The sequence below is a fragment of the Malus sylvestris genome, chromosome 12, assembly GCF_916048215.2.
Source record: "Malus sylvestris chromosome 12, drMalSylv7.2, whole genome shotgun sequence".
In the NCBI taxonomy this organism is placed as follows: domain Eukaryota; kingdom Viridiplantae; phylum Streptophyta; class Magnoliopsida; order Rosales; family Rosaceae; genus Malus; species Malus sylvestris.
Genome location: NC_062271.1, coordinates 18,115,525 through 18,141,864, shown reverse-complemented (window position 1 = coordinate 18,141,864; position 26,340 = coordinate 18,115,525). Strand labels below are relative to the sequence as shown.

The 26,340-nt window shown below is 40.4% G+C and overlaps 1 protein-coding gene across 1 annotated transcript; it reads right to left on the bottom strand.

The window, feature by feature from the left end:
• Positions 1-5,464: 5,464 nt before the first annotated feature.
• LOC126594573 (probable aquaporin PIP2-5) lies at positions 5,465-26,081 on the bottom strand. Its single transcript, XM_050260934.1, has 5 exons — positions 25,726-26,081; positions 7,038-7,047; positions 6,023-6,317; positions 5,805-5,945; positions 5,465-5,584 (listed from the first exon to the last, which is right to left on the bottom strand). The coding sequence occupies exons 1-5, from the start codon at positions 26,015-26,017 to the stop codon at positions 5,465-5,467; spliced, it is 858 nt and encodes a 285-aa protein (XP_050116891.1). The 5' UTR covers positions 26,018-26,081.
• Between the last annotated feature and the right edge of the window lie 259 nt (positions 26,082-26,340).

Here is a 26,340-nt window from a genome sequence, read left to right as displayed (position 1 = left end):
AAGCACATTTGTCATTCCGCATGATGTCACCAAAAACTCATAAAGACTACAACGAGTCTTGAAATTAATCTTAGGAACATCCTCACTGCTACACTTCAACTGATAATAACCAAACCTTAAATCAACCTTTGAAAATACAAAGGCACCTCGAAGCCGATTAAACCAACCATCCATGCAAGGTAATGGATAATGGTTCTCAATCGTTACCCAATTCAATAGCCCATAATCAATTCATAGCCTTAATGTCTCGTCATTCTTTTTCACAACAAAAACTGAGGCTCCCCAAGGTAATGTACTAAGTTAAATGGAACCTTTATCAATCAATTCCTGCACACTGAATTTTCAACTCTCTCAATTCAACTGGAGCCATTCTATATGGAGTCAAAGATATAGGATCCATACCTGGAAGCAAATCAATCGAAAACTCCGCATCTCTGTCTGACGGCAATCCAGGCAAATCATTTGGGAATACATCAGGATAATGCCTGACTACTCCAACTTCCTCCACACTGCTAGGAACAACATCATTTAACACCACATGTGCTAAGTATCTTTGACAACCTTTTGATAACAACTTCTTTGCTCTCATGGCAGAAATAACACCATGTCTCACCCCAATTTTTTTTTTCACCCACAAAAGTAACCTCTGGTAGTCCAAGAGTATGAAAAGTAACTGATTTCCTGTAGCACTCTATATTGGCACGATCATAATACAACCAATATGTGCTTAGAATAGCATCGAAATCCACCATATCTAAAGGGATAAGATTCACTGACATAACTATATCTTCCACCACCACCGTACTACTGATAATCCGCTATCATCTTGATAAGTAAGTAATGATTCCTGAGGGTGCAATATTAACATCCTGCCATTCATTGGGAAATATATGTGTACCCTTCTATCGTACTCATTCACTACTTTCTTAGACAACATCGTCCAAAACATCAAATTTCCGCATCACGACCAATGAACTCTGGCAAGGTGACCAAAATATTTAACATATCCATAATCAAGTCCGAATGACTCAAAGCATCTTGCAGTGATATGTTAACACAACATTGGCTTGTTTTCATCCCTCACGACCTCTAATAGCTTGATTACTTCACCCCTTCACACCACGGCCTATTTGACCATAACTAATGGATCCAGGAACTTGCTGGATGGCATTGGTGGTGGCAAAGAAGACTGTTGGGCAACTACTGATTCTGGGGACAATTTACAGTTCTATGTCCCATTAGTCCACATGAAAAACCTCTGCTGATTTCTCGCCTACACTCTCCAAAGTGACTATTATTGTACCTACGGTACAAAGTACGTTTCCTTTACCAATATCTTCCTGCCTCAGGAATCTAGGACCTCCAGTAATTTTTTACCACCTCTCATCTGTCTAGTGGTACTAATTCCTCCTCTGGAAAAACCAGAACTAGCTTCACTTCTTCTGAAGTTCTAAGTTTCTCAAGTCCTTGAGATGACTAACCTTTACTTTTGTCATCTTTCCTCTGATTCCCATTCTTTTCCCCTCCTTCATTACTATTGCTGAACATATTCTCAGAGTCTTCAACAAAATTTCGTAAAACTTCGGGTAAGAAACACATTGGGTAGTGATCGCCAAAGAACACTACATTTTCTTATTACTCAGCTTAAAATGATGGAACATCTCAACCGGATTAGCAGCAACATCCGAATGGTAACGAGACAAGTCAATAAACCTTCTATAATGCTCATTCGTCGACATCTTTCCTTGTCTCAAATTTGTAAACTCTTAATTCTTATCATCCATACATGCCGGAGGAATAAATATTTTCTTAAACAATTCCTTAAACAACTCTCAATCAACAATTTCCTCTGGCATCAATTAAAAAGCCTCATGCCTCCACCAGGATGCAGATTCAATACTCAGAAACCAAGTAGTTATCTTGATCCACCTTTCAAAAGGAAGATTCCCTTGACTTTGCATAACGCTTAACGTCTTTTCCAAATAATCGAGCCATCGCTCTGCTCCCTTAGGTCCTTCATTTTCCTAAAATGATTCAGTTTCAACTTATAAAGATTTTCAAAATGAGTCCTTTGGGGAGGACAGATAACAAACTGAATCACATAAACAATATCTTTCCCTAACTGAGTTATATCAGGGAAACTAGGCTCATCTGAATGACGTGACTTTCTACGAGGCGGTATAGTTCTGATAGATGACAATAAAAGAATCCTTAAGATATACAGGACTGCAACCTAAGCTTTGATACCAAACTGACACACCCCGATTCTAGAATCAGGGCGTGCTGGCCGTTACGTGAGCATGACGTAACCAAAAGTGCGATGCGGAAGCAAAAAGGGGTAAAAGAAATACGAAGGAATAAAACCCAATGACTAGCAATAATATCCAACTAACATGCTAGAGTGAGTCTAAGTGTGAAACACACATAATCAGAGCATAAGTACTAGGTACAGTCAAGTATGACCATTACTAAATTACAACACCTAAAGGTGAGTCCTACATTTAAGTAGGCTGTCAAAACGCCGTGGGAATCCCCGTGAGCCACCAAAACTGCTAACTAGAACCTGGAGGGGCGCAAAACAAGATTGAGTGGGTCAGTAAAACAAAGCTTTTCGAAAATATTTCATTTCATAACACTTCTAACCCCTCACTGTAAAACCTATATACTTTCCCACAAATAGTATATATATAACCATATATAACAGCAAATAACTCAAATCACATGTCTTTAACACCTTTCAAGAAATATGCCATGCTATGCTTCAAAACATAATAAGGATGCATCAATATAATAGGTGAAATAAGGAATCAACCGGAGACTCTGCAGCTGTCCTATACGGTTAATTCTATAGCTCAATATCTAATCCAACCAGAGTCACCAACTGTGACCTGTACGACTCTACTCTGCACATAAACGGAACTACCTGAAGTAGTCTGTACAACAAGAATGGTGTAAGAATACGCTCTAGTGCTTCTCTCATCAACAGCTGTATAACAATCTAAAGTCACCTACAAGTCCGAACCACCTCTAATGGTCTGTACGACATGTCGGAACCACCTCTAATGGTTTGTACGACATGCACCTACTTGGATCCAAGGTGAGCGTGTGGTGCGGGGTGAATAATATAAGCACTAACACCAGGGGTGCAGGTTATGAGCTTTCAACATAATTCTCATCATCAATAAATCACATGAACAACATAAAACTCACATGTGCGTCCACAGCACCATTTCACATATATGCATCAAATACTAGTTCATATATTTCATATAATATGTATGCATGGCATTTTAAAACATACTTTCATTTAAATTCAATTTCTAGGAAAAATCAGTAGTATATAGGTATATACAAAAAATAACTGCCCACTCACCTGGGGTCCGCGCTACGACTCCCTAACATCAGAACCAAGGCATCCCGAACGCTCGGTGCCTAAAACAGTTATCAAACCACATCTTAAAACTCTTATCCATAGAATATGTAATTCACATAACACATATCCTCAAGGGCATTCAAGAATAATGCGAGACCCGTTGATCGAAGGTCAACTGTCGACTAAGTTCGACGGTAGGGTCATAACCCTAAATAACTCAATCTAGAAGATCCACAACTCAGATTTTTGATCCGTCACTTCCCAAAACACATTAAGCTTCTAGAAAAACATACTAAAATTTCGTTACGATACGACGGTTGGATCTCCGCCAATTTCCAAAACTAAGTGGCGATTAACATTTTATTTTATGAACTCTCAAATCCAATTCGGGAAGATCCGTCCATCGAAGTCCTGATCCGTAAGTTCCTGCATTCTTCAAATATTACGTACTACTATGTATCAAAGTTTGGTGACGATCCGACGGTTGGATCGTCGATTCATATAATGGCCTATTAACATATCTTAGAGAATTTTGGCTCTAACAATTAATCTACATAATTCACTTCTCAAAACTGAATTCAAGACATCACATATAGTCTAAAAATAGCATTGGCGGCCCTCAGGCCACGCGCCGCCTCACCAGCCGTCGCGGGTGGCGGTCGGCCACCCCGGCTCGCCGGAAAATTCAACTATTTCTAAAAATTACCAAAATTTTCAGATTTGAAGATATCAATGAGTAGAACAACTTTCATACCTATGACCAATGCCAATTTGGCTTGGAAGCACTTCAATTTCACCAAACTCCGTGCGGACCCTAGAATTTGGTGTGCTTCGATTCGACCTTCAAACTTGTTCCAACGCCTCCACCACTGCTTGGGCTTTGCTCATGGATTCTAGGGAAGTCTAATGGTAGTGGTAATTGAAGGAAAATGTTTCACAAGTGGTGGATTTAGAGCAATGTTCTTCACGGCACCCACTTTCGGTTTTTGAATAAATTACCACCAAATTCCTTCTAATTTTGAATGGGAATGGAAGAAGGAAGGCTAGGAAGTTGTTTCTAGGTCATGGTTCGAGACAATTCATAAGAAAGTGGCTGGGAAATAGGTGAATTCGGCCTTGAAGCTCGACCGAGTCGCGCGGATCAAGAAAAAGACCCGAGGGTTCCCCTTATTTTCCTTCTCCCTCTTTTCCCTCCTTCCCCTTTTCTGGTTGGCCATCCACTCCTTCTCTCTTCTCCTAATTCGCCAGCTCTCTCTATTTTCTCTCCCTGAGCTCCTGCTCTCTTCCTCTGGTTGGGCAGCTTTGCCCAATATCTTCTTCTTATTTTTCTTCTACCAGCCACGCACGCACACACACATGTGACCTCCCTTCTTCTTTTTATTTTCTTTCCTTTCCATCCATTTCAACACTTACATACATAACACACCACAACGCTCATAACCGGGGGTAAAATAGTAAATTCACGTCCTTGATAATAAAATAATACATATCTTCGGGACGGGCTGTCACAATTACCCATTTGCAAAGTGGAGGGATACCCAACAATTATCATAGTTACTTTTTAGAAAGAAGATTCCCACTAAGAACTATGAAGGCCCCTAATATAACTTTGCACTCATGACTAGTTAACTGATCTGTAATTAAAATGAGATGAATTGAATTAAGGAGGAATGGAATTAAGGAGAAGTTGGAATGACGTGAAATCTGAATTAGAATATTTGTAATTGTCAAGAATTGATTGGATGTTCTGCTTTTGTTTATCATGTAGACGTCTTTGCTGTACTATTGAAGTTTACCTATGGAAGTGCCAACTCAGTAACACAATGCATTTGCTGAAAATTCATCACTAATTAAACATATTGATGACACATACAGATAGATCAAATCATGTTATAAAAGGAAAAAGGGAAAAAAATAGCAGAATGCAAACATTAAGGCACATTTAAAAGAAGTGCTTTTGTACACAGACAGAAGGTAACACAATATTGACACCCTCAACACCTATACAATAGTAGTAATATACAAATTCCATGCTTCCAGAAATGCAAAGTTTCTCAGAACATTGAGAAAACACAATAAATCTCTTAAAAATCATATGTTGGGGGAGCTCCTGAAAGAACCCAGAGCTTTAACAGCTCCTGCTCTCAAGATGTATTGGTGATATAAGGCAGCAATGGCAGCTCCAATAAATGGTCCAACCCAGAAGATCCACTGAATAATTAAACAACAAACATAAGTAAATAATTAGAAAAAATACGAAGAATTAGAACGGGTTATTAACTTTTAATCAAAAATAAAATTAAATAAAAAAGTAGAAGACAATAAAGAGTATTAAATTGAGTTATATACATGGTTTATTGTCGATTTAATGTTCGTAAATTTTATTTTTTATTAAAAGTTAGTAACTAAGAGAGTAAGGTGAAAGGCATACTTGGTCATTCCAAGCCTTGTCATTGTTGTAGATCACTGCAGCTCCAAGACTTCTAGCTGGGTTGATGCCAGTGCCAGGGATTGGGATTGTGGCAAGGTGAACAATAAACACAGCAAACCCAATTGGCAGGGGTGCCAATACCTTTAATTAATCAACATAAACAAATCATTAGAGTCAGTAGTTAGAAATTAATAGCAGCAAAATTAATTTATACTTACTAGGACATGGGAGTCTCTTGCATTTCTCTTGGGATCAGTGGCAGAGAAGACAATGTAGACAAGAACAAAGGTGCCAAGAATCTCAGTACCCAATCCAGTGCCTATGTTGTAGCCATCGGCAAGCTCATTGGCTCCACCGCCATACTTGGTATAGTAAGAACTGTGGAAAGCTTTCACTAGCCCAACACCATATATGGCTCCAAACGACTGAGTCGCCATGTACAATATGGCTCTCACCAGTGATACTCTCCTTACCAAAAACAGCCCGAATGTGATTGCAGGGTTTATGTGCCCCCTACATATAACAATGCACATCTTAGTAAACCATAAGTTGGATGATAACTTGGGAGATGTTTTTACGAGTAATGGATCTAGTGTTACTAATTCATTTAAATTATAACAAATAATGTGTGATTGGTGCTCTTTAATTATTTAAAACCTGATTATAGTTCATTATCTATATCATTCCTTACTACTTAGACTAAACTCAAGAACTTACATTTAAGTGGATTGGTAGCACTATGTTAGCATGCGACTAACGTTAGAAATTCAAAATTAAAATTTTTGTGTGTAAGTGGCATGGTATTACTAATCTATCTAATAATAACATTATGGGGACAACTTTAAGTGGATTTCCAACACCGCGTTAGCAGTACATGTACGTGATGTTCTAGTTAGACCAAAAAATGACTCATTAAATAAGTTTTACTTAATTCATGAAAATTATTAATGGGGTAGAGAAAGAGAGAATATTTGTTTAAGATTGAGATGAAATCCACCAGAGATGCTGTTACAACCCATCCCCGAATTAAAATGTAATTTCATATATCCCTTAAAAAGTTTATAAAAAATGGTTTTTGGGTCTTAAATGGTGTGCCCAAAGGGCCCACCCCTGATATTTGTCCCCTGTCTCCCATGTTCCCTCTCCCTCTCTCTCAGTTCTTTCTTCCCCCTCACTCTCCCTTATCTCTCCATCTCGAAAACTCTCTCAACCCTTTCTCCCCCGAGGACCAACCCACACACACCTGTCCACACCCACTTCATCAACGACGACATCATCACCATCACTACCGCGTTAGCTATCTCTCTTTCCCTCTCTCAGTTCGTCTGTGAAGCACAGAAGAACTCCGGCGAGTCCCTCATATTGCCGATGGCTGGTAAGCCTCGGTAACACTCCAAAAACTCTTTATTCCATCCTTGTAGTTCGTTCTTTGACCATGTTTGTGTGTGGTGGACGTCGAGTCATCGCAGAAACTCTTCGGGAAGGCTTTCCCAGATTCCAGCGAGGAACCCTCACTTTCGAGCCAATTTCCAGCCAAACCATAGAGATTTGGCCCACATGCAAGGTATCAATCTATTCGCCTCCCTGAGTACTACAACTTTCCTTTTTAAATCACCCAATTTCGTTGAGTATTGAAGAAGTTATATCCATTTGAATCTTTCTCAATTTCTGGCGACCTCGGAGGCTTTTGAAGCATTTTCTTGTCAAACCACTGCGAGTTAGACGTCGTGCAAGGTACCATTCTCTTCATCTCTTCGAGAACTACAACTTTTGTTTTTGAATCACTAGATTTCATTGAGTTTTGACAAAGTTATGAATATTTAAAGTTAAGGAACTTTCCGGCCAAATTCCGGCCTTCTTCCTTGGGTCCGGTGACCCATCAAACATAGGCCTTTTGGGCCTTTCCTGCCGAGCCCAACCCAAACCCATTTCTTTTATTTATTTATTTATTTTAATCTTATTTAGTTTAATAAAAAGGCCTTTGGGCCGTTTTATTTAGGGTCATAGGCCCGTCCTCTCAAGAACCCAAAAACCCTTAGGCTTAAGGCATTTGGGCTGTTGCTGTTGGGGGCCCTAAGCCCAACCCCAACCTTTTTAATTATTTTTGTTTATTAAATTTATTTTTAAAAAAAACCCCAAGGCCTTCGGGCCATGTTCCATTGGGCCTTAGGCATGTGCCCTCTAAACCCCAAAACCCCTAGGCTTAACCCAACACCCTTAAGACCCAAGTCCAATCCGGCAGAATATTCCCTTGTTGACTTCTATTGACTTCTACGAAATTTAATCGGTTAATTCGACGTCCTAAATTTGTTTCCAACGTCCGTTTTCCCAAATTCAATTGTTATAATAGATTTTTATTAATTGGACCCTTTATGTGCTTAGGGGCAATTATTGTGGCGTTTCCGTCTTCGCTAGTTTACGTGGCTTTTCGGCGGCTAAGTATCTATGAGTGGACACTTCTAAACATGCATGTTTTGATAGTAGAAATGCATACATGAAAAGCATGATTTAATGATTATGTTCTATGAAACGCTTTAAGATAACATGCTTATTGAGGCTAGATTAAATTACTACTATTTTTCCTATAACCCGTGTTCTTATAGAATATCTGATGGATGAGGATTTGATATTTAGAACATGTTTCGAACACCTCTTTATAGTATAGATGATGGATGACTTTATACTATGAAGTTGTTTTTCAATATATATATGTTCAATGGTTTTGTACTTACCTAGTGGTCCTTTCCGCTACGGGATGTAAGGATAGATTCCGGTTCGTTTCGGGCGACGATTTGGTGTTGGCATAGGGCCTGGAGTGTGTTTCCTCTGGCTATTAGCATAAAGACAGGGAGCCGGCATGGGGCCTGAAGGTTATCGGACAATTCACTAGTGATTATTATATATATATATATATATATATATATATATATATAAGTTATGATTTGAGACATTGCACGGCATGCTAGGTTTCGAAAAACCTATGTTTACCATGATATATGTGTTTTCATAAAACCTGGGGGTTAGTATGTTGATAACTATTTTATTATTATTATTATTATTATTATTATTATTATTATTATTATTATTATATCAAATTGGACCACTCATGTTTGTTTTGTGCCCCCTTCAGGACTTAGAATCAAGGCATACAATCCCGGTGTTCAGGCATTTCCGCATCGGCATCTTCAAGCCCTCTCGGTGTAGGATCCATCCTTTATTTCATTCAATTTTATATTATTTCCTTTAGTGTTCTAGTTAGTTGTATGCTCTGAACACGTTCCTTAAATGTGTTAATGCACAAAATCAGTGAGGTCTTTGGTACAACAGAAAGTGTTAAGTTTGTGACCTTCGCTAGATTGCTCTGGTCACTAGTGTGGATAAGTATGTAAATGGATAGGGACAGGGAAGCAAACACAAGATGTACGTGGTTCACCCAGATTGGCTACGTCCACGGAGTAGAGGAGTTCTCATTAATTGTGAAGGGTTTACACAAGTACATAGGTTCAAGCTCTCATTTAGTGAGTACTAGTGAATGATTTAGTACAAATGACATTAGGAAATATTGTGGGAGAATGATCTCCTTTTATAGAAGAGAGTTTCTAGCTTTGTTTTGACATTGACACGTGTCATGTTTTAATTGGCTTCTAATGTCGACACGTGTTGCGATGTGATTAGCCTCTTGGTTGGAGGGAAACTCTTGTGGGTCCTTGACGGTATAACGTTGACTAGTGCTTAGTAGTTTCAGAATTGGTCAAGTATGGTACAAACAGTGATCCCCTAAGTTCCCGAGTGAAGGAAGCTCCTCGGTTAGGGACTTACAAGATCCAAGTCGTTGAGTAATCACGAAACTTCTAAGTACCGAAGTGTGGTATCGTTTTCACTTGCCTTATCTGTCTCACAGGTAGATGTGGCATCTTCTCTGGAACTACTTTTCCTCCATCTAGAGATGGTATCTTTAACCGGTGGAGATGCACAAGATAATGTATCAATTTCACTTGAAGCTTACTTATAGTTTCAGGCTAGGTTAAGTGCGATACAAATAATGTAGTAGGAGTCCCCCAAGTCACCAAGCTAGGAGATCTGCCGAAAGAGGTGGCAAACAAGGTAAGCACTTAGAGCTCCCAGCAATCAGTCCCAGATCAGAAGTTTGATTTCGAGTTCCAGCTGATTGTTCTCATTCTCCCTATCTTGCAGGCAGCAAAAAGGATAAAGAGAAGAAAATGGAGAAGTGATGATATAAGATACTTTTACTTTTGAAGAAGTAACTTTCCATAAGCTTATTCTTGAACTGGGCTGTAAGGTTTTCTGGTTTCCTCCAGAGTATAAGGCCGACTCAAGAATTTAAGGGTCAAAACAAGTCCATCAAATCAAGAGTGCGTTTGTCCTTGATGATGTGAGATACTTTTGTTGTTGACAAAGTAATAGATGAATCGGCACATGTTCTGTTGCGCTTGTCTACACATGCTTCCTTGTATCCTTCTCACTTGCCCTATCTGTTCCTCAGGCAGATGTAGTATCTTTTCTGGAAGCATAAGATGTTGAAGATGAGTACTCGAGAGAAATGCCAGGTATGTAATCAGCCAAGGAGTTCCAGGTAGTCAGTTTCTGACGGGAAGCTTGATTCCAAATGCTGACTGATTGCTCTCTTTCTCATTGTCTTGCAGGTAAGAACAAGGCCAAAGGAAAAGACAGGGAAAAAACATAATATGGGATACTCTTGCTTTTAACCCTGATGATATGAGATACTCTTGCTTTGGTGTGGCTTGTTTGCAGAGGTATTATCGGGGGAAAGGAAGCTGAGTATTTTAAAAGGCTTCGTTGGGAGTGCCCTCTTAGATATAAAGAATGGTTGAGCTTTTTTGCAGGTATGCATGTCCGTTGAGGGTAGAGGTAGACATATATAGGAGTTTCCTCAACAACAAGTAGTAATGATATTCCTGTACCCTTCTTGGTCATAGTAATGTAGTGAGAGCTGCAAGCTTCGCGTGTTTTAACTTTGTCAGAGCACTTTGAAAAAGTGGTATGTGGTATCTACAAAGCTGATGTTGCGTGTGAAGATTGCAGACAAGCTTTATCCAAGGAAATCTGGCTCTCGAAGTTTGGAGAGCGTGCCTCTTCAGTTTTTGAACAAGCAATCCTGTTGGGGATCTGGCTCTCGAGATTCGGAGAACGGTGCCTCTTCGATTTTTGAGAAAGCAATCATGTTGGGAGTTTGGCTCTTGAGATTCGGAGAGCGGTGCCTTTTCGATTTTTGATAAAGTAATCCTGTTGGGAGTCTGGCTCTCAAGATTGGAAGGCGGTGCCTCTTCTATTTTTAAGCAAGTAATCCTGTTTGGAGTCTGGCTCTCGAGATTCGGAAAGCAGTGCCTGTTCGATTTTTGAGCAAGCAATCTTGTTATGAGTGTTTTCTCAAATGTAAGTAATGGTTGGGCATTTTTACCAGTCTGCCTTGCCACGAAGCACGGAGGTTGAGACACACAGAGACTTTCCAATTATCAAGCAGTGCTGCTGTTCCTTTACCCTTGTGGGTAATGGTAAGGTACCTGGACCTTCAAAATTTATGTGTCTAAACTTTGTCAGAGATCTTTGGCAAAGTTATCTGTGGTACCCGAGAAGCTGATGTTGCGTGTGGGGATTGTCAACATATTTTACTCAGGAAATTCTACTTCTCGAAATCCGGAGAGTGGTGCCTCTTTTATTTTTGAACCAATGGCCCTGTTGCCCTTTCTTTTATAGGGGCACCAATTGTGTGCAAGAAGTACGTTCAGAGAGTTATTGCTTGCAAAAAAATTCCCCTTATTTTTGTACTTCAGAGATTTATTGCATCTCATTTCTCCTTCATCATTTTTGAGAATGTCTGGCCCATCCGACTGTCGTTTTGACTTGAACTTTGGTGAAGAGGCAGTATGCCTTCTCAAGACAACATATGGCGCCCATCATTCTTATCCCCTAATGGTCCTCTTACCGTTGAGGACTCTGTGATGAAGAATGATATGACCTTTGCAGTGGTGGCTAGGAACCTTCTCACTCCCAAAGATAACAGACTACTTTCCAAACGGTCTGATGAGTTAGCTGTTAAGGATTATCTGGCTCTCTGTGTTTAGTGTGCAGGTTCTATGTCTAATATGGCCCAACGCCTATTTACTCGAACCCACCAAGTTGAATCATTGGCGGCTGAAGTGATAAGTCTCAAAGAGGAGATCTGATGACTCAAGCATGAGAATAAACAATTGCACAGGCTCACACATAACTATGCCATAAACATGAAAATGAAGCTCGACCAGCTGCAGGAATCTGATCGTCAGATTTTACTTGATCATTAGAGGTTTGTGGGTTTGTTCCAAAGGCATTTATTGCCTTCATCTTCTGGGGCTGTATCGCGTAATGAAGCTCCAAATGATCAACCTTCGGTGCCTCCTCCTTCTGGGGTTCTGCCTAGTCCTGAGGCTCCGAATAATCACCCTTCGGTGCCTCCTCTTTCTAGGGCTCTGCCGACTGCTGAGACTTCTCCTGAGCAACCTTTGAGAATGCTCCCTCTTGTTTGTTTAGTTTGATTCATGTATATGTACATATTTGTAACTTATCAGAGATGTCAATAAACAAGCTTTGCTTCATTTCAACGTATTGTGTTAAATACACCAATGCCTTCTTCACTAAGTTCTTTGAATTTTTTTCTTTTGTTGAAGCTTGTATGTTGAAACTTTAAGAGTGAAGCATGTATGTTGAGGTAGTGCTCCCTTAATTTCCCGAGTGAGGAAAACTTCTCAGTTGGAGACTTGAAAATCCAAGTCACTGAGTGGTTGTGAGACTTCCGAGTATCAAGGTGCAATAGCACATGGTAAGAGTCCCCCAAGTCTCCAGTCGAGGGAGTTGACGAATGAGACATTTCCTTTCTAAGTGGTAGCCTAAAACTCCTCATTCATATATATTTGTTATGAAAGTTGTTAGGCCCAAAAAGGATGAGGCCTAGGCAATTTTTATTTTTCGAATTTTTTTTTTTCGAATTTTCGAATTTTTGAATTTTCGAATTTCTGAAAAAAAAAAAATATTTTTTTTTTTAAGCTTTGTAGGTAAGTCTTTGGTGTTGAAACTTTGTAGGTGAAGCTTTGAGGTTGAAACTTTGTTGGGTACCATGAATTGATTTTGCTTCACACTATCTTGATCAAGATAGTGTGAAGCTTTTGTAGGTGAAGCTTTTGTGTTGAAGCTTTGTAGGTGAAGCTTTTGTAGATGAAGCTTTTGTGGTGGGTGAAACTTTTGTTGGTGAAGCTTTTATGGGTGAAGCTTTTATGGTGGGTGAAGCTTTTGTAGGTGAAGCTTCACCCACAAAAGCTTCACCCATAAAAGTTTCACCAACAAAAATTTCACCCACCACAAAAGCTTCACCCATAAAAGCTTCACCAACAAAAGTTTCACCCACCACAAAAGCTTCATCTACAAAAGCTTCACCTACATAGTGTGAAGCTTTTGAGAATTTGTAGTTGTCCTCCATTGATGAAGCTTTGTTGAATTTCCCTTTTTTTTTTTTTTTGGAAAACTAGAAATTTGTTGAATTTCCCAATTTCCTTTTTTTTTGGGGGGGGGGAACTAGAAATTTGAAAATGTGGGAGAGACAACATATACAAATTTTGCTTCTACACTGTTGAGCAAGAGATTATGATGCAAGCCACACCTTATAGTAGTCGAAGGTTTGGATGAACCATATAAATTGAATTTGCTTTGAACAGTCCTGATCAAGAGTGTGTGAAGCTTTTTTTCTACGAGTTATAGTTGCCCTTCATTGATGAAGCTTTTGTTGGCACCATAAATTGGTTTTACTTCACACTGTCTTGATCAAGAGTGTGTGAAGCTTTTAAGGATTATGGTTGAAGTCCTTTGATGAAGCTCTTATTGGCACCATAAATTGGTTTTGCTTCACACTGTCTTGATCAAGAGTGTGTGACGCTTTTGAGAATTGTGGTTGCCCATCATTGATGAAGCTCTTGTTGGCACCATAAATTGGTTTTGCTTCACACTGTCTTGATCAAGAATGTGTGAAGCTTTTGAGAATTGTGGTTACTCTCCATTGATGAAGCTCTTGTTGGTACCATAAATTGGTTTTGCTTTACACTGTCTTGATTAAGAGTGTGTGAAGCTTTTGAGAATTGTGGTTGAACTCATTTGATGAAGCTCTTGTTGGCACCATAAATTGTTTTTGCTTCAAACTGTCTTGATTAAGAGTGTATGAAGCTTTTGAGAATTGTGGTTGCCCTCCATTGATGAAGCTCTTATTGGCACCATAAATTGGTTTTGCTTCACATTGTCTTGATCAAGAGTGTGTGAATCTTTTGAGAATTGTGGTTGCCCTCCATTGATGAAGCTCTTTTTGGCACCATAAATTGGTTTTGTTTCATACTGTCTTCATCAAGAGTGTGTAAAGCTTTTGAGAATTGTGGTTGAACTCCTTTGATGAAGCTCTTGTTGGCACCATAAATTGTTTTTGCTTCACACTGTCATGATCAAGAGTGTGTGAAGCTTTTGAGAATTGTGGTTGCCCTCCATTGATGAAGCTCTTGTTGGCACCATAAATTGGTTTTGCTTCACACTATCTTGATCAAGAGTGTGTGAAGCTTTCTACGAGTTGTAGTGTTTGCATTGTTACAGAAGAGAAATGTCTGAAGCAGATGCAAGAGGGCTGAATGGCTTGATCTTTATATGCCATGCACTGAAGTTGTTGTTGGCTTGCAATAAGACTTTGTTGGTGATTATAACTCTTGTTTGGCATAAGTGTCCCCCTAGTTGAGTTGTCAAGCTTGAGGATTTTTTATTATTTGTGAATGCTAGGAGTTCACATGTACAAGTTGTACCACTCATCTTCTGGTAAGTGGGATGAATGGTGAGTTGCTTTCATCACTTGGTTGGTGGTACGAAAGTGAGTTCCTTCATCACCTTTTATCACATTTCTTCACCTGGTTGGTGACACGAGGATGAGTTCCTTCTTCACCTGGTTGATGGCATGAATGGCAAGTTGCCAAATGATATTAGAGTACGTTGTACATTTCATCACCTAGTTGGTGGCATGAAGAAGAGTACGGGTTGTACATTTCATCACCTGGTTGGTGGCATGAAGATGAGTTCCTTCTTCACATTTCATCACCTGGTCGGTGAGAATAAAGGTAAGGTGTCAAGGCACATTGTAGCAAGGGTCGAATGACACAAAGTATGTCCTTTCGAAACACAGTTGGCTTATGTATGAATGTGTTGGAATGTATGATTGAACGAATATACTGTGAAGCTCTTCGTTTATTTGTATAGTCTTGTTGACATATACTTAGACTTTGTTTCATGTTGGAAGCATTCATGTTGAAGTTTTGAACTCGAGTGTTTCATTGCTAGGAATGTAAGAGGATTAGGATCAAGTTGTCTAAATCACCTCTTTATTGAATTCATGCCAAATAGTCTTCGTTACATAGGATGTCGAACGCTTGAAGCTTAACACTTGTACAATGTAAGTTTACTTGTAATAGTACTTCAAGTGATCAGCGTTCCACTGATGGCCAAGGGTCATGCCATCGAAGCTTCTAAGCTTGTATGAGCCAGGGTGACTGATGCCAACAACTTCAAACGGTCCATCCCAGTTTGGACTAAGTGTTCCTTCACTCGGGACTCTATCGTAGAGTAATCTTTTCTTCAATACCCAGTCCCCCACTTTGAAAGAACGAGGTTTGACCTTTGAGTCATAGTAGTTAGAGATGCGCTGCTTGTAGGCGACATTCCTCAAGTGAGCCTGGTTTTTGTGTTCCTCGACTAGATCTAAGTTGAGGGTAAGTTGTTTGTCATTTTCGCCTTACACATAGTTCTGGACTCGGAACGTTGCTTGCTCAAGCTCAACTGGGATAACTGCCTCTGTACCAAAAACAAGTGAGAATGGGGTTTTTCCTGTTTGTTGGAAATGTGCCCTAAAACCAATCATATGATGATACTTTACGGACATTTCACATGTTAAACTAATCTAGTTTAATATCAAAGGCAAAGATTATTGTTTGAGCCGTCTCATATAAATGTTATATGCTTAAACGATAAGTCCAATGAATATGTGATTGGGAGAATGCGATCTAAAGAAGTTAGATTCATGAGACCATTCTTTCGTAGACACATCCTAAACGTTCCTGATCATAGGATTGCCAATTGGGCATTGACAGTCCGTTAAGATTAGTACGTGTTATGTATTCTCTCAGTGAGAGTGACTAGTCTCGAGTCATTGGTGTGTGTGACATCAAGACAAGTACGTAGGTGCTCAATAGAGAATGAGTTCACTGAACACGATCAACGAAGAGTTCTCATATTCATGTCACATGAAAACTCATGGTTGGGATAATGCAAAGTAGTCTTTTGACCTGAGGCATCACAGTTGTCTTGTGGTTAAGTCCTTGATCTTTGATTATGTCAAAGTCACCCCATCCGCGGGTGTCCACGGCATCGTTGGGGTTAAGCCACTTAGCTATGGAGGCAAGTGAATGCGCAACAAGGGATCTCTAACCTTCAAACCGTTTGGGGGAGAATACTCTATGATATGATTTAGAATCTCTGGCCAGAGTATGAATGAGATTTAGGAAATTCGTTCCAAATCACATTCAAGGTAATCATATAAGCACACGAATCACATTGGATATTAGACATGAATAAACTATCAAACCAAACAATGTGGTCAAGAGTATTATATTAGAGAAAGACCGTATTGCATTTGTAATCCTGAACTGAATAGGTTCTCTACCTCTTCTGATTAGCTTGGGTAACCATGATATGCTACTAGGTGTCACTCTTGGTTTGTGGAAGCCCTAAACGTGTATAAACACTAAAGGGAGAATTGAAAGTAAGTTTCAATTCACAATCGATTTGAAAGAGTTTTAATCACCCACTGCCTCGCTAAAAGGAACCTAATGGATAGTACACCGTGTAAGGTGGAGATTGAAGAAACAATGGAGATGAGTAAGAATAATTAAATGGTTTAATTATTTATGGCAAGGATTAATTAATATGTTAATTAATCAAACGAATAAGTTCGTTAAAGACCTCGGGATAGTTTCGGACCTTAAGGCCCAATGGGCTTCGAACGTCAAGCCCATTGACTTAAGTTGTATGACAATTTAATGAATAAAGATTCACAAAGGCCCAAAAGCCCAAATCCCTTATGTGGCCAGCCATGTGTGTTGAATTAGGGTTTTTGGTTCTTAAGTCATTTAAAGAAGTGACTATATAAAGAACTTTATAGCCTAAAATTCATTAAGGGTTTCTTTTAGGAAATTGGAGAGAACACTAAGCTCTCATTTCTCTCTAAAGAGGCCGGCCCCCTTGGAGGGATTAGCTAGCAATCCCACTCCTCCAAGGTCACTCATTTCTTCTCCAATCTAACCTTAGTGTAGACACTTAGAGGTTCTCAATTTTGGGAACTTGGAGAACCATATTCTTCCATCCAAATCCATGGATCTAAGAAGCAAGGAATGAAGGCCCTATCTTTGGGTGATTAGCCTTTGCTTATGCAAAGAGGAATCTACAAAGGTATAAATTTCTCAACTCACTTTGATTTGAGTTGAGTCTTGGTTCACCAATCTACTAGGCTTTGAATTTCATGGGTAATGTTTTGTTTTTGAATGCATGCAAGCATGATTCCGCCTTTTAATTGTTAAATGCATGCTATAGATGTTATTCAAATGAACATGTTTTCACAAAATAATCCTTCACTGTTGATGTCTGATACGAAGTGCGGTATGACCAAAGAACTTGGGGTACAAATTCTGGCCAACAACCTTTAGCCTTGTCCAAGTTGGTTTTCAAAGTTTGCTTGATTATTTTGTTGATGGCTTCGACTTGTCCATTAGACTGGGGATGAGCTGGGGAGGCAAAACATAAGTTGATGTTGAACTTAGAGCAGAACATCATGAACTTATTATTGTCGAACTATCGCCCGTTGTCAATGACTATCGCATTGGGAATGCCGAATCTACAAAGGATGTTCTTCCATACGAAGTCTTCTATTTTTGCCTCAGTAATGGTTGCCAAGGGTTCTACTTCAGCCCACTTTATGAAGTAGTCAACTGCAACGATTGCATAGCCGACCTTACCCTTCCCTGCAGGCATTGGGCCGATCAAATCAAGTCCCCATTAGGTGAAGGGCCAAGGGCTGATCATAGAAGTGAGCGGCTCGGGAGGGGAGTGAGGAATAGTTGCGTAGCGTTGACACTTATCACATGAACGAGATATTCTGATGGCATCTTAGTGAAGTGTTGGCCAGTAATATCCTTGGCGAAAAGCCTTGTGTGCTAGGGATTGAAATCCAGCATGATCTCCACAGACTTCTTCATGTATTTCCCAAAGGACAATTTCCACCTCTGCGGGTGTAAGGCATCTTAAGTATGGTAGGTTAAAACCCCGCTTGTAGAGTTGGTCATTAATGATCAAGTAACGGGTAACCTTGTATCGAATCTGCTTAGCTTGGACTTTGTTATTTGGAAGGGTACCATGAGCAAGGAATCTATAAATAGGGGTAATCCAACGATCCCCCTGTTATAAGTTGCACAATTCTGCAGCCATAGTGATTGGTGCTGCCAACAATTCGACCTGAATTTTTCTCCCAATCTTGTCTTCTACCGCTGAGGCGAAACAAGCCAAAGCATCTGCATGATGGTTTGCTGCTCGAGGAATTTGGGTGATCTGGTAGTGGAAGTGCTTGAGCAACAATTATGTTTATGCCAGATATGCTGCCATGGAGCTATCCTTAACGTCAAAGTTGTTAGTGACCTGGTTAACCACCAATTGGGAGTCACTAAAGATATCAATTCGTTTAACCCTAAGGTGTTTGGCCAAACATAAACCTGCTATGAGGGCTTCATATTCAGCCTTATTGTTTGATGCCTTGAATTTGAAACGAAAAGCATACTCCATCGTCACTTTGTCAGGGGTCGTAAGGACTAGTCCTGATTCACAAACCTGTTGGTTGGACGAGCCATCAACATATAGACTTCATGCTGGGGTTGTTGGTTCTATTTTCTAAGCTTCCGAGGGTAATGAAACCACATATTTAGGCATAGAAACAATGTCAACAGGATATGTGAAGTCTGTGATGAAGTATGCCACTGCTTGGCCCTTCTCAGCTGGCTTTGGTTGGTAGGAGATGTCAAACTCACCCAATGCTATATCTGTCTGTGGCCTTAAAGATGAACCTAGTTAAGATTGCCACCTTGCTAGTAAGACTCTGGATGTCTTTTGAAGTTACCCGTTCCTTCATATCGAGGATTGCTTTGATCTTCTCGGGATTAGCCTCAATGCCTCGTTGGCTTATCATGAAACCTAAGAATTTGCCAAAGCCTACGCCGAAGGCACATTTGTTGGGGTTCAACCTCATTCGATACCTCTTCCGAATGGTGAAATTTTCAGATAGGTTAGCGATGTTTTGGTCAGCATGTTTGCTCTTGACTAGCATATCATCAACATAAACTTCCATGCTCTTCCCAATCCGTTTGGCGAACATTAAATTGACTAGTCTCTGATAAGTCGTTCCTGCATTCTTTAGGGCGAAGGGCATGACTTTATAGCAATATAGTCCCCTGTCAGTAGTGAATGATGTGTGTTCTTGGTCCAGAGGGTTCATGAGGATTTGGTTGTATCCTGAGTAAGCATCCATGAAGCTCAGGAGTTCACACCCTGCCATAGAGTCTATAAGTCTATCAATGAGAAGAAGGGGAAAGCTATTCTTCGGGCATCCTTTGTTTAGGTCGGTGTATTCGACACACATTCTCCACAAGACCTTTTGGAGTAAGAGACTTTCTTTGGTCGGATTTTTCTTAACAATGACAACATTTGCTACCCATGTTGGGTAATTGACGTCGCAGACGAAGCCTATGTCATAAGATCTTCGCTTCTGTCTCACCGGCTTGGTCTTGGGGTCAATACTCAAGTGATGACATATGATATCGGGAGAGATGCCTGGCATGTCCTCGTATGATCAATGCCAACTGAATGGGTGGTGACAAGGTGGTGTCAGTCTTCACCATGAGATCTGGATAATCTTTTGATATCGAAACCTTTTCCAACTCTTCATCGGGTTGTGCTTGCTGGGTGAAAGAGTCATCTCGATGATCGTTAGGTTGACAGTTGCCACCGTGAAGATCCAAGTTATCTTCGTCCGAGCTGGTCTTTATGACTTGGTCATGTATAGAAAAGGTTTCCTTGGGCACAAGCAGGTGTTGTTGCTTGACCAAAGTGTTGTAACATGACTGTGCACTAAGTTGATCTCCTCTGATGTCACCATTGCCATAGGGGGTTGGAAATTTCATCAACAACATATGTGTGGATACCATGACCTTGAGATCATTGATGTATGTGCGTCCAAAGATGACATTGTATACCGTTGGGCAATCAACTACCAGAAAGTTAGTGGTAATGGCAGTTGTGTAAGAGCCTGTACAAATGGTGAAAGGTAAGTGTATGCTCCTTATAGGTTACACGATATCACTAGAGAAGCTTATCAGAGGAGAAATCGAGCGATCGAGCAAGTGTTCAACTACATTAAGTGCCCTCAAAATCGAACGATCAAGCAAGTGTTCAGCTACATTAAGTGCCCTGAAAGTTTCAGCAAACAAGATATTGACCGAAGCCCCCATGTCAACCTGGATTCGTCTTACTTCAAAGTTGCCTATGTAAGCCTCCACGAGCAATGGGTCATTATGAGGGTAGATGATACCTCTTTCTACCTCAGGGTAGAAACATATTGGATCCTAGTTAGGCTTTTGATACTTGCCTCCCCTGATGTCTTCCGCGTGAAACACTTGGTGGCCAGGCCTTAAAGCTCGTTCGTTGTTTTTCATGGCCCCATTGGAAGATTCAGATATGGGTGTGCCGCCGCTTATGGAATATATCACATTCACTTTGCGTTAGTTACGGTTATCCCTTGAAAAGTAAAGGAAGAATCGATCAATTTTTCCATCACGCGCTAAAGCTTCAATATGATCACGAAGGGTGATACACTTCTCGCCGTCATGGCCGTTATGCTCGTGGTAGCAGCAAAATGTGCCCGTGTTCTTCGTGGGCTTGTAACCCGACTGCCTCAGCATTGGCTTCGATATTAGGTGTATTATGCTGAGGTAAATGGCCACGCATATGGCGTTCAAAGGTGTGTATGTCTCATACCTCAGGGTAGGGTCTGTCCTGACACGTGCTTGGCCCACTGTGTTGACTGCTTAGGGGTAGGCATTATAGTGGCGATACCCTTGGTTATCGCGATAGTGTCACTTACTCCTTTTACTAAAATGAGACTGGTGAGGATGGAAATCTTTCCTTTTTCCCTGAGATTGATATGTCTGTTTACTTGGTGAAGTATTAACTAAGGTAGGGGGAGGCACTGCTACCGTTTGGAAAGTCGAGGTCTTCTCATTTGGTTAGATCTAGCTTTCACTCCCTACTTGCTGATAAAGGGTGGCTGTGGGGGGTTTCGCTTGATATGTCCTTGCCTCGGCGGAGGCATGATTGTAAGCATGTGTCATCACCTCAAAGTAAGTCTTCCAAGTGTTGGCATTGATCATGTATTTGAAGAAATAATCACGTAGGCCTGCCGGGAAGGCCTTGAGGGCGATCTTATCATCTGCCTCAACGCAACGAGAATACTCATAGCTGAAGCAACCAACATATTCTCGTAGTGACTCGTCCGGCTTCTGGCAAATAGTGTACAATTCATCCGCATAATGTAAGCGATCGGTCTGAAAGATGTGTTGAGAGACAAACAGTTTCCTCAGTTCCTCAAATGAGTCTACTGTCTCAGGTGGAAGACGGCAATACCAGTTTAGAGCTTCGCCAGAGAGGGTGGAAGGGAAAAAAAGACATCGTTCTTCGTCGGTGTGCATCCGGTATGCCATGGTGGACTCAAAGAGGTTAAGGTGTTCAATCGGGTCCTTATTTCCAATATAGAGTTGCAAGCCAAGCTTCTGCTTTATCTTTGCTTGGAGAGGGGTGTCGAGGATCCTCCTTGTAAGAGGGCTAGGCCTAGGTTGGTTCCAATCAGATATCTCAGCTTGTCATTCGACCTTCAACTTGTTTACTTCCTTAAGGAGTTGTAGGATAAGAGGGTCCTGAGTTGAGTCATGTACCACTGGATCTTTCTTTCATAAATCTTCATCTCCTCTTGGAAGTAGGAAGGTTTAATCAAAAGCATGTGATTTTTCCTTGAACTCACCGTACTGACTTTCAAGGTATGTCTGTCGAAACATCTATGAGTCCCCTATACCTTCGTGTTCCTCTAGGACTTGTTTCTCTTTCCCTAAATTGGTAGCTGGCCTAGGACATGGGAGGGGACCGAGCATTTCAGAGACCTTTAGGTCATAGATCTTCGAGCTTACATGGATAAGATTGTCTCGACGTTGCTTTAGGAAGTCTCGACAATCGCGAAAGACGACTTTTGATCCTTCCACTCCTTCTGTAAGGAGGTGCCTTCCTTCACTCCTTATGCTTTAGGTCGAAGCAGCTGGGTTGAGAGAAGTCTCATGTTGGTTGCCATTTGGATGAGTAGCTCGCTCTTCAACAGGGATACCCATGTTGAGGGCAAATGACCTTCCGTGTTCGGGGGCACCCAGTTGATGGTTGACTTCCACAGGGGTGATGAGTGATGCGAAAATACTTAACACACAAATTAAACCCTCTTGTATCAATTGTAGTAAAGAATGTAAGTAGGGATCATTCTGGAACGGGGATTAGGAGGACTTGCTAATAACCTCTAAACTGACTTAAAAACATATAAACAAAGTTAAAAACACTAAACTAGACTCAAAGAACTCAAAATAAACTTAAAAGACTCTAAACACACTTTTGGACTCTAAACACACTTTTGGACGAATTTTGGTTTTAACTTGGTTCGAAACACTTAAAAACACAAACTAAAACAGTTTCTAACTAATATGACTTAACAAGGTAAAGGGGGTTTTGGTTTTGAAGAATTTGAAAACAAAACAAGTAAATTAAAGAACTAATGAAATCTGCATGAATTTGAGTAAATTGAATGGATGGAAGGCTAGCTAGGAGGTTCTTCTCCACACATGACACACTTGCAAACAAAACGATTTCCAGTTGCTTTTCAATAAACTACGAATTCTCAACGCCCCACATTAACTGTGAATTGCACTAATTAACCCTCAGATTTTCCTAATTTCATTGAATTGGATGATTGCATACAACAACCTAAAGCATTCCCCACAAGTTCCCTACATGAGTTGCATAATAGAGATACAAGCAAGAATCATTAAGTTCTATGAAAATCATAAGCATTGACGAAACACTTGTAACTATGAATTGCATGAAACTTATGCCAAGAATTTACTTAACACGGTTGTGATGAGCAACCTTCACTACTTGTGAATATAAGTTCATAACGATTAGGTGAAACTCCCTTATATCCTAGCATCAGATTTATGCATGAAAATTAAGTGTGCACTCTCAACCAACACACATAAATCAATTTTAATTCAAATGGATAAGTAAATTGAATTCACAACTTATGAATCACAATTGAAAGTAATCAAATCATATTGCAAGCATGAACATGGTTTCGAACTTCCCCCTAACTAAATAGGGGTTTAGCTACTCATAATTGCAACAAAGTCAGAAAATAACAAAGTAGACATTGAAAGCAAGAACAAAATACACCTAAAACGCTCCAAAGTTTTAAGCTTGAAACGCCAAGGACCTTTGTTTTCACCACCTTGTTGCAGCACAAGTGTCTAATGATGTGTATGGATATATGGAAAGGTTATGAATGTATTTAGGATTGGTGAATGTCTCAGCCAAGGGAAGGGAGTGTATGGAGTTGTGTTTTGAGATATATGGGAAATGAATGGATGAATGGATGGTGCTCACGGCCAAGGAATGAAAGTGTAAGTGTATAGAGTTGTGAGATGTGGGTGTAGTGTCTTTGGATGGATCCCCCTTTGTTATGGTGAAGGGTGGATGTATTTATAGGCTAGGGAGAGGACCACCATCTAATTAAGGTGGTAGTGGTGTATGTTGTGGTAATGAGTTGATGTAATGGGTGTAGTGGGTGAGTGTTGTGGTAATGAGTGGATATAGTGGGTGTAGTGGATGGAGCTCATGGCAAGGGGATGGAAGGGAATGGATTTGTGAGATGTCATGTTTTGTTATGGTGTGGTTTGTGTATGTTTAAGGAGAAGGGATGGTTGAATGTTAAAAGAGAAAAGACCTCAATTTCCTTGTGGCAGAATTGTCTCCTTTGCATGTGTGTGTATGAATGATGTCTCCACACTTTGCATGTGTCTCTCTGCCCTCCAAGCTGTCCATGCACTTTGCATGTGTGTGTATGCCCTCTTTTCTTCCATGTGCCTTGCTTTATGTTGTATCTCCACATGTACTAGCTGTTACACTCACACACACACATGCACTTCATCATTTCAGCCACAAATCAACCCATTTTCTGCCCATGCCGTGCATTTCTTTCCCATGTGTGTGTTGTCCATGTACTTATCATTTCCACTCTTTCATTCTTTATTTTCTGCTGCCCATGCCTTGTGTTCCTCTTTGCATGTGTGTGTGATGTCCTTGTTTCTTCCATGTGTCGTGTTCATCTTCATCATTTCAGCTAGCAATCAACACATTTTCTGTCATCACATGGCAGCTATGATGTTTGTAGTTGTAGGTCAACACACTTGCACACACACATGATGATTTCTAGCCTTCTAATCTTAAAAAATGTCCATCCTCATGTCTCCATGCTTGCACTATCCAATCTTGGCCCAAAAATGCTCCAAATAGCACTTTGTTGCCAACTTTGTTATTTGAACCTACAAACACACAAAAATAGCTTAAAGTACTAAAATAACTAGAATTAAACTAAGTAAATGCCAAGAAACAAGCTAACTAAGTTGCATAAATATGCTCCTATCATTGAGCTCGTGTGTTTTAGTATATCTAACCTCGTGGAGCATCTCGAAGACCTTCTCATACTGCTCTTGGAGGATCTCATTCTTCATTGCTATCTTGTTGTTCTGAGCCTCCAGCTCATCGACTTTAGCCTGAAGAGCAAACTTTTTTTGCTCCTTCTTTCATTGCTTCGCACTAGGTGCGATGGGGGGTTCATTTTGTGTGATGTTGCTTCCTTCGCTCCCCATGTTGGAGAAGGATGCTTGGTCAAAATAGAGTGTACGAATGGTGGAGACCAGCTTGACAAAGCTGAAGAAAGTGGGAATAAGTGTCATTCCCACAGACGGCGCCAAATGTTGATGCACAAAATCAGTGAGGACTTTAGTACAACAAAAAGTGTTAAGTTTGTGACATTAGCTAGATTGCTCCGGTCACTAGTGTGGATAAGTATGTAAATGGATAGGTACAGGGAAGCAAACACAAGATGTACGTGGTTTCACCCAGATTGGCTAAGTCCATAGAGTAGAGGAGTTCTCATTAATTGTGAAGGGTTTACACAAGTACATAGGTTCAAGCTTTCATTTAGTGAGTACTAGTAAATGATTTAGTACAAATGACATTAGGAAATATTGTGGGAGAATGATCTCCTTTTATAGAAGAGAGTTTCTAGCTTTGTTTTGACATTGACACGTGTCGTGTTATGATTGGCTTCTGATGTTCACAGGTTTCGTGCTATGATTAGCTTCTGATGTCGACACGTGTCGCGCTGTGATTGGCCTCCTGGTTGGAGGGAAACTCTTCTGGGTCCTTGACGGTATAACGTTGACTAGTGCTCGGTAGTTTCGAGATTGGTCAAGTATGGTACAAACAAAATGCATATTCTTTATTCTTTTATATTTATAAGTTTTATCTATCCCTTGTTTTCATCATTTGCACTCAATAAATGGCTTTCATCACCCTCGGATGTCGACCAGCACGTGTCTATCCTGGTATTAGGGGAATATCGGGATCTGGACGTGTCAGATGCCAGCAGTGAAGTAAACAAGGACAAACATCATGCCACCAAAGGCCCAAGCAATACCAAGAATGCCAACACCACCATATTGGTCTCTGTTTAGGGCAGCGTCAGTCTGACTCTTGTATCCAATCACAGTGAGCACAGTGACGTACAAGAACAACAGGGTGGCAATGAACTCAGCTATGATGGCTCTGTAGAATGACCACTTCCCTAGCTCCTCTGCATTAATCAGCAGCGCCGGCAGAGGGTCCTGGTAGTCCTTGGCCGAGTACCCACCTCCAATCTCAATGTCTTTACCCATGGCGAGAGAGAGAGAGAGAGAGAGAGAGAGAGAGAGAGAGAGAGAGAGAGAGAGATGAAAATGAAGTGAGCTTACTTTAAGGTGTTGATGTTGGAAGTTGTTTGTGTTTGTGATGGGAATAGAGTGGAGAGTTTGGAGGGGTTTTATATGGGGGGGGTGGAATTTTTTTTATTTTTTATTTTATTTTTATTTTTTGAAATATGGGGGGTGGAATTAGAGTGGAGTGGAATATGGAATTATTAAACTTATTGGGGTTGGCCGTCCAAGCCTTCTAGGTCACATAATTTTTTTTTCTTTCTTTGTTTTTAGGCTACCCTACATTT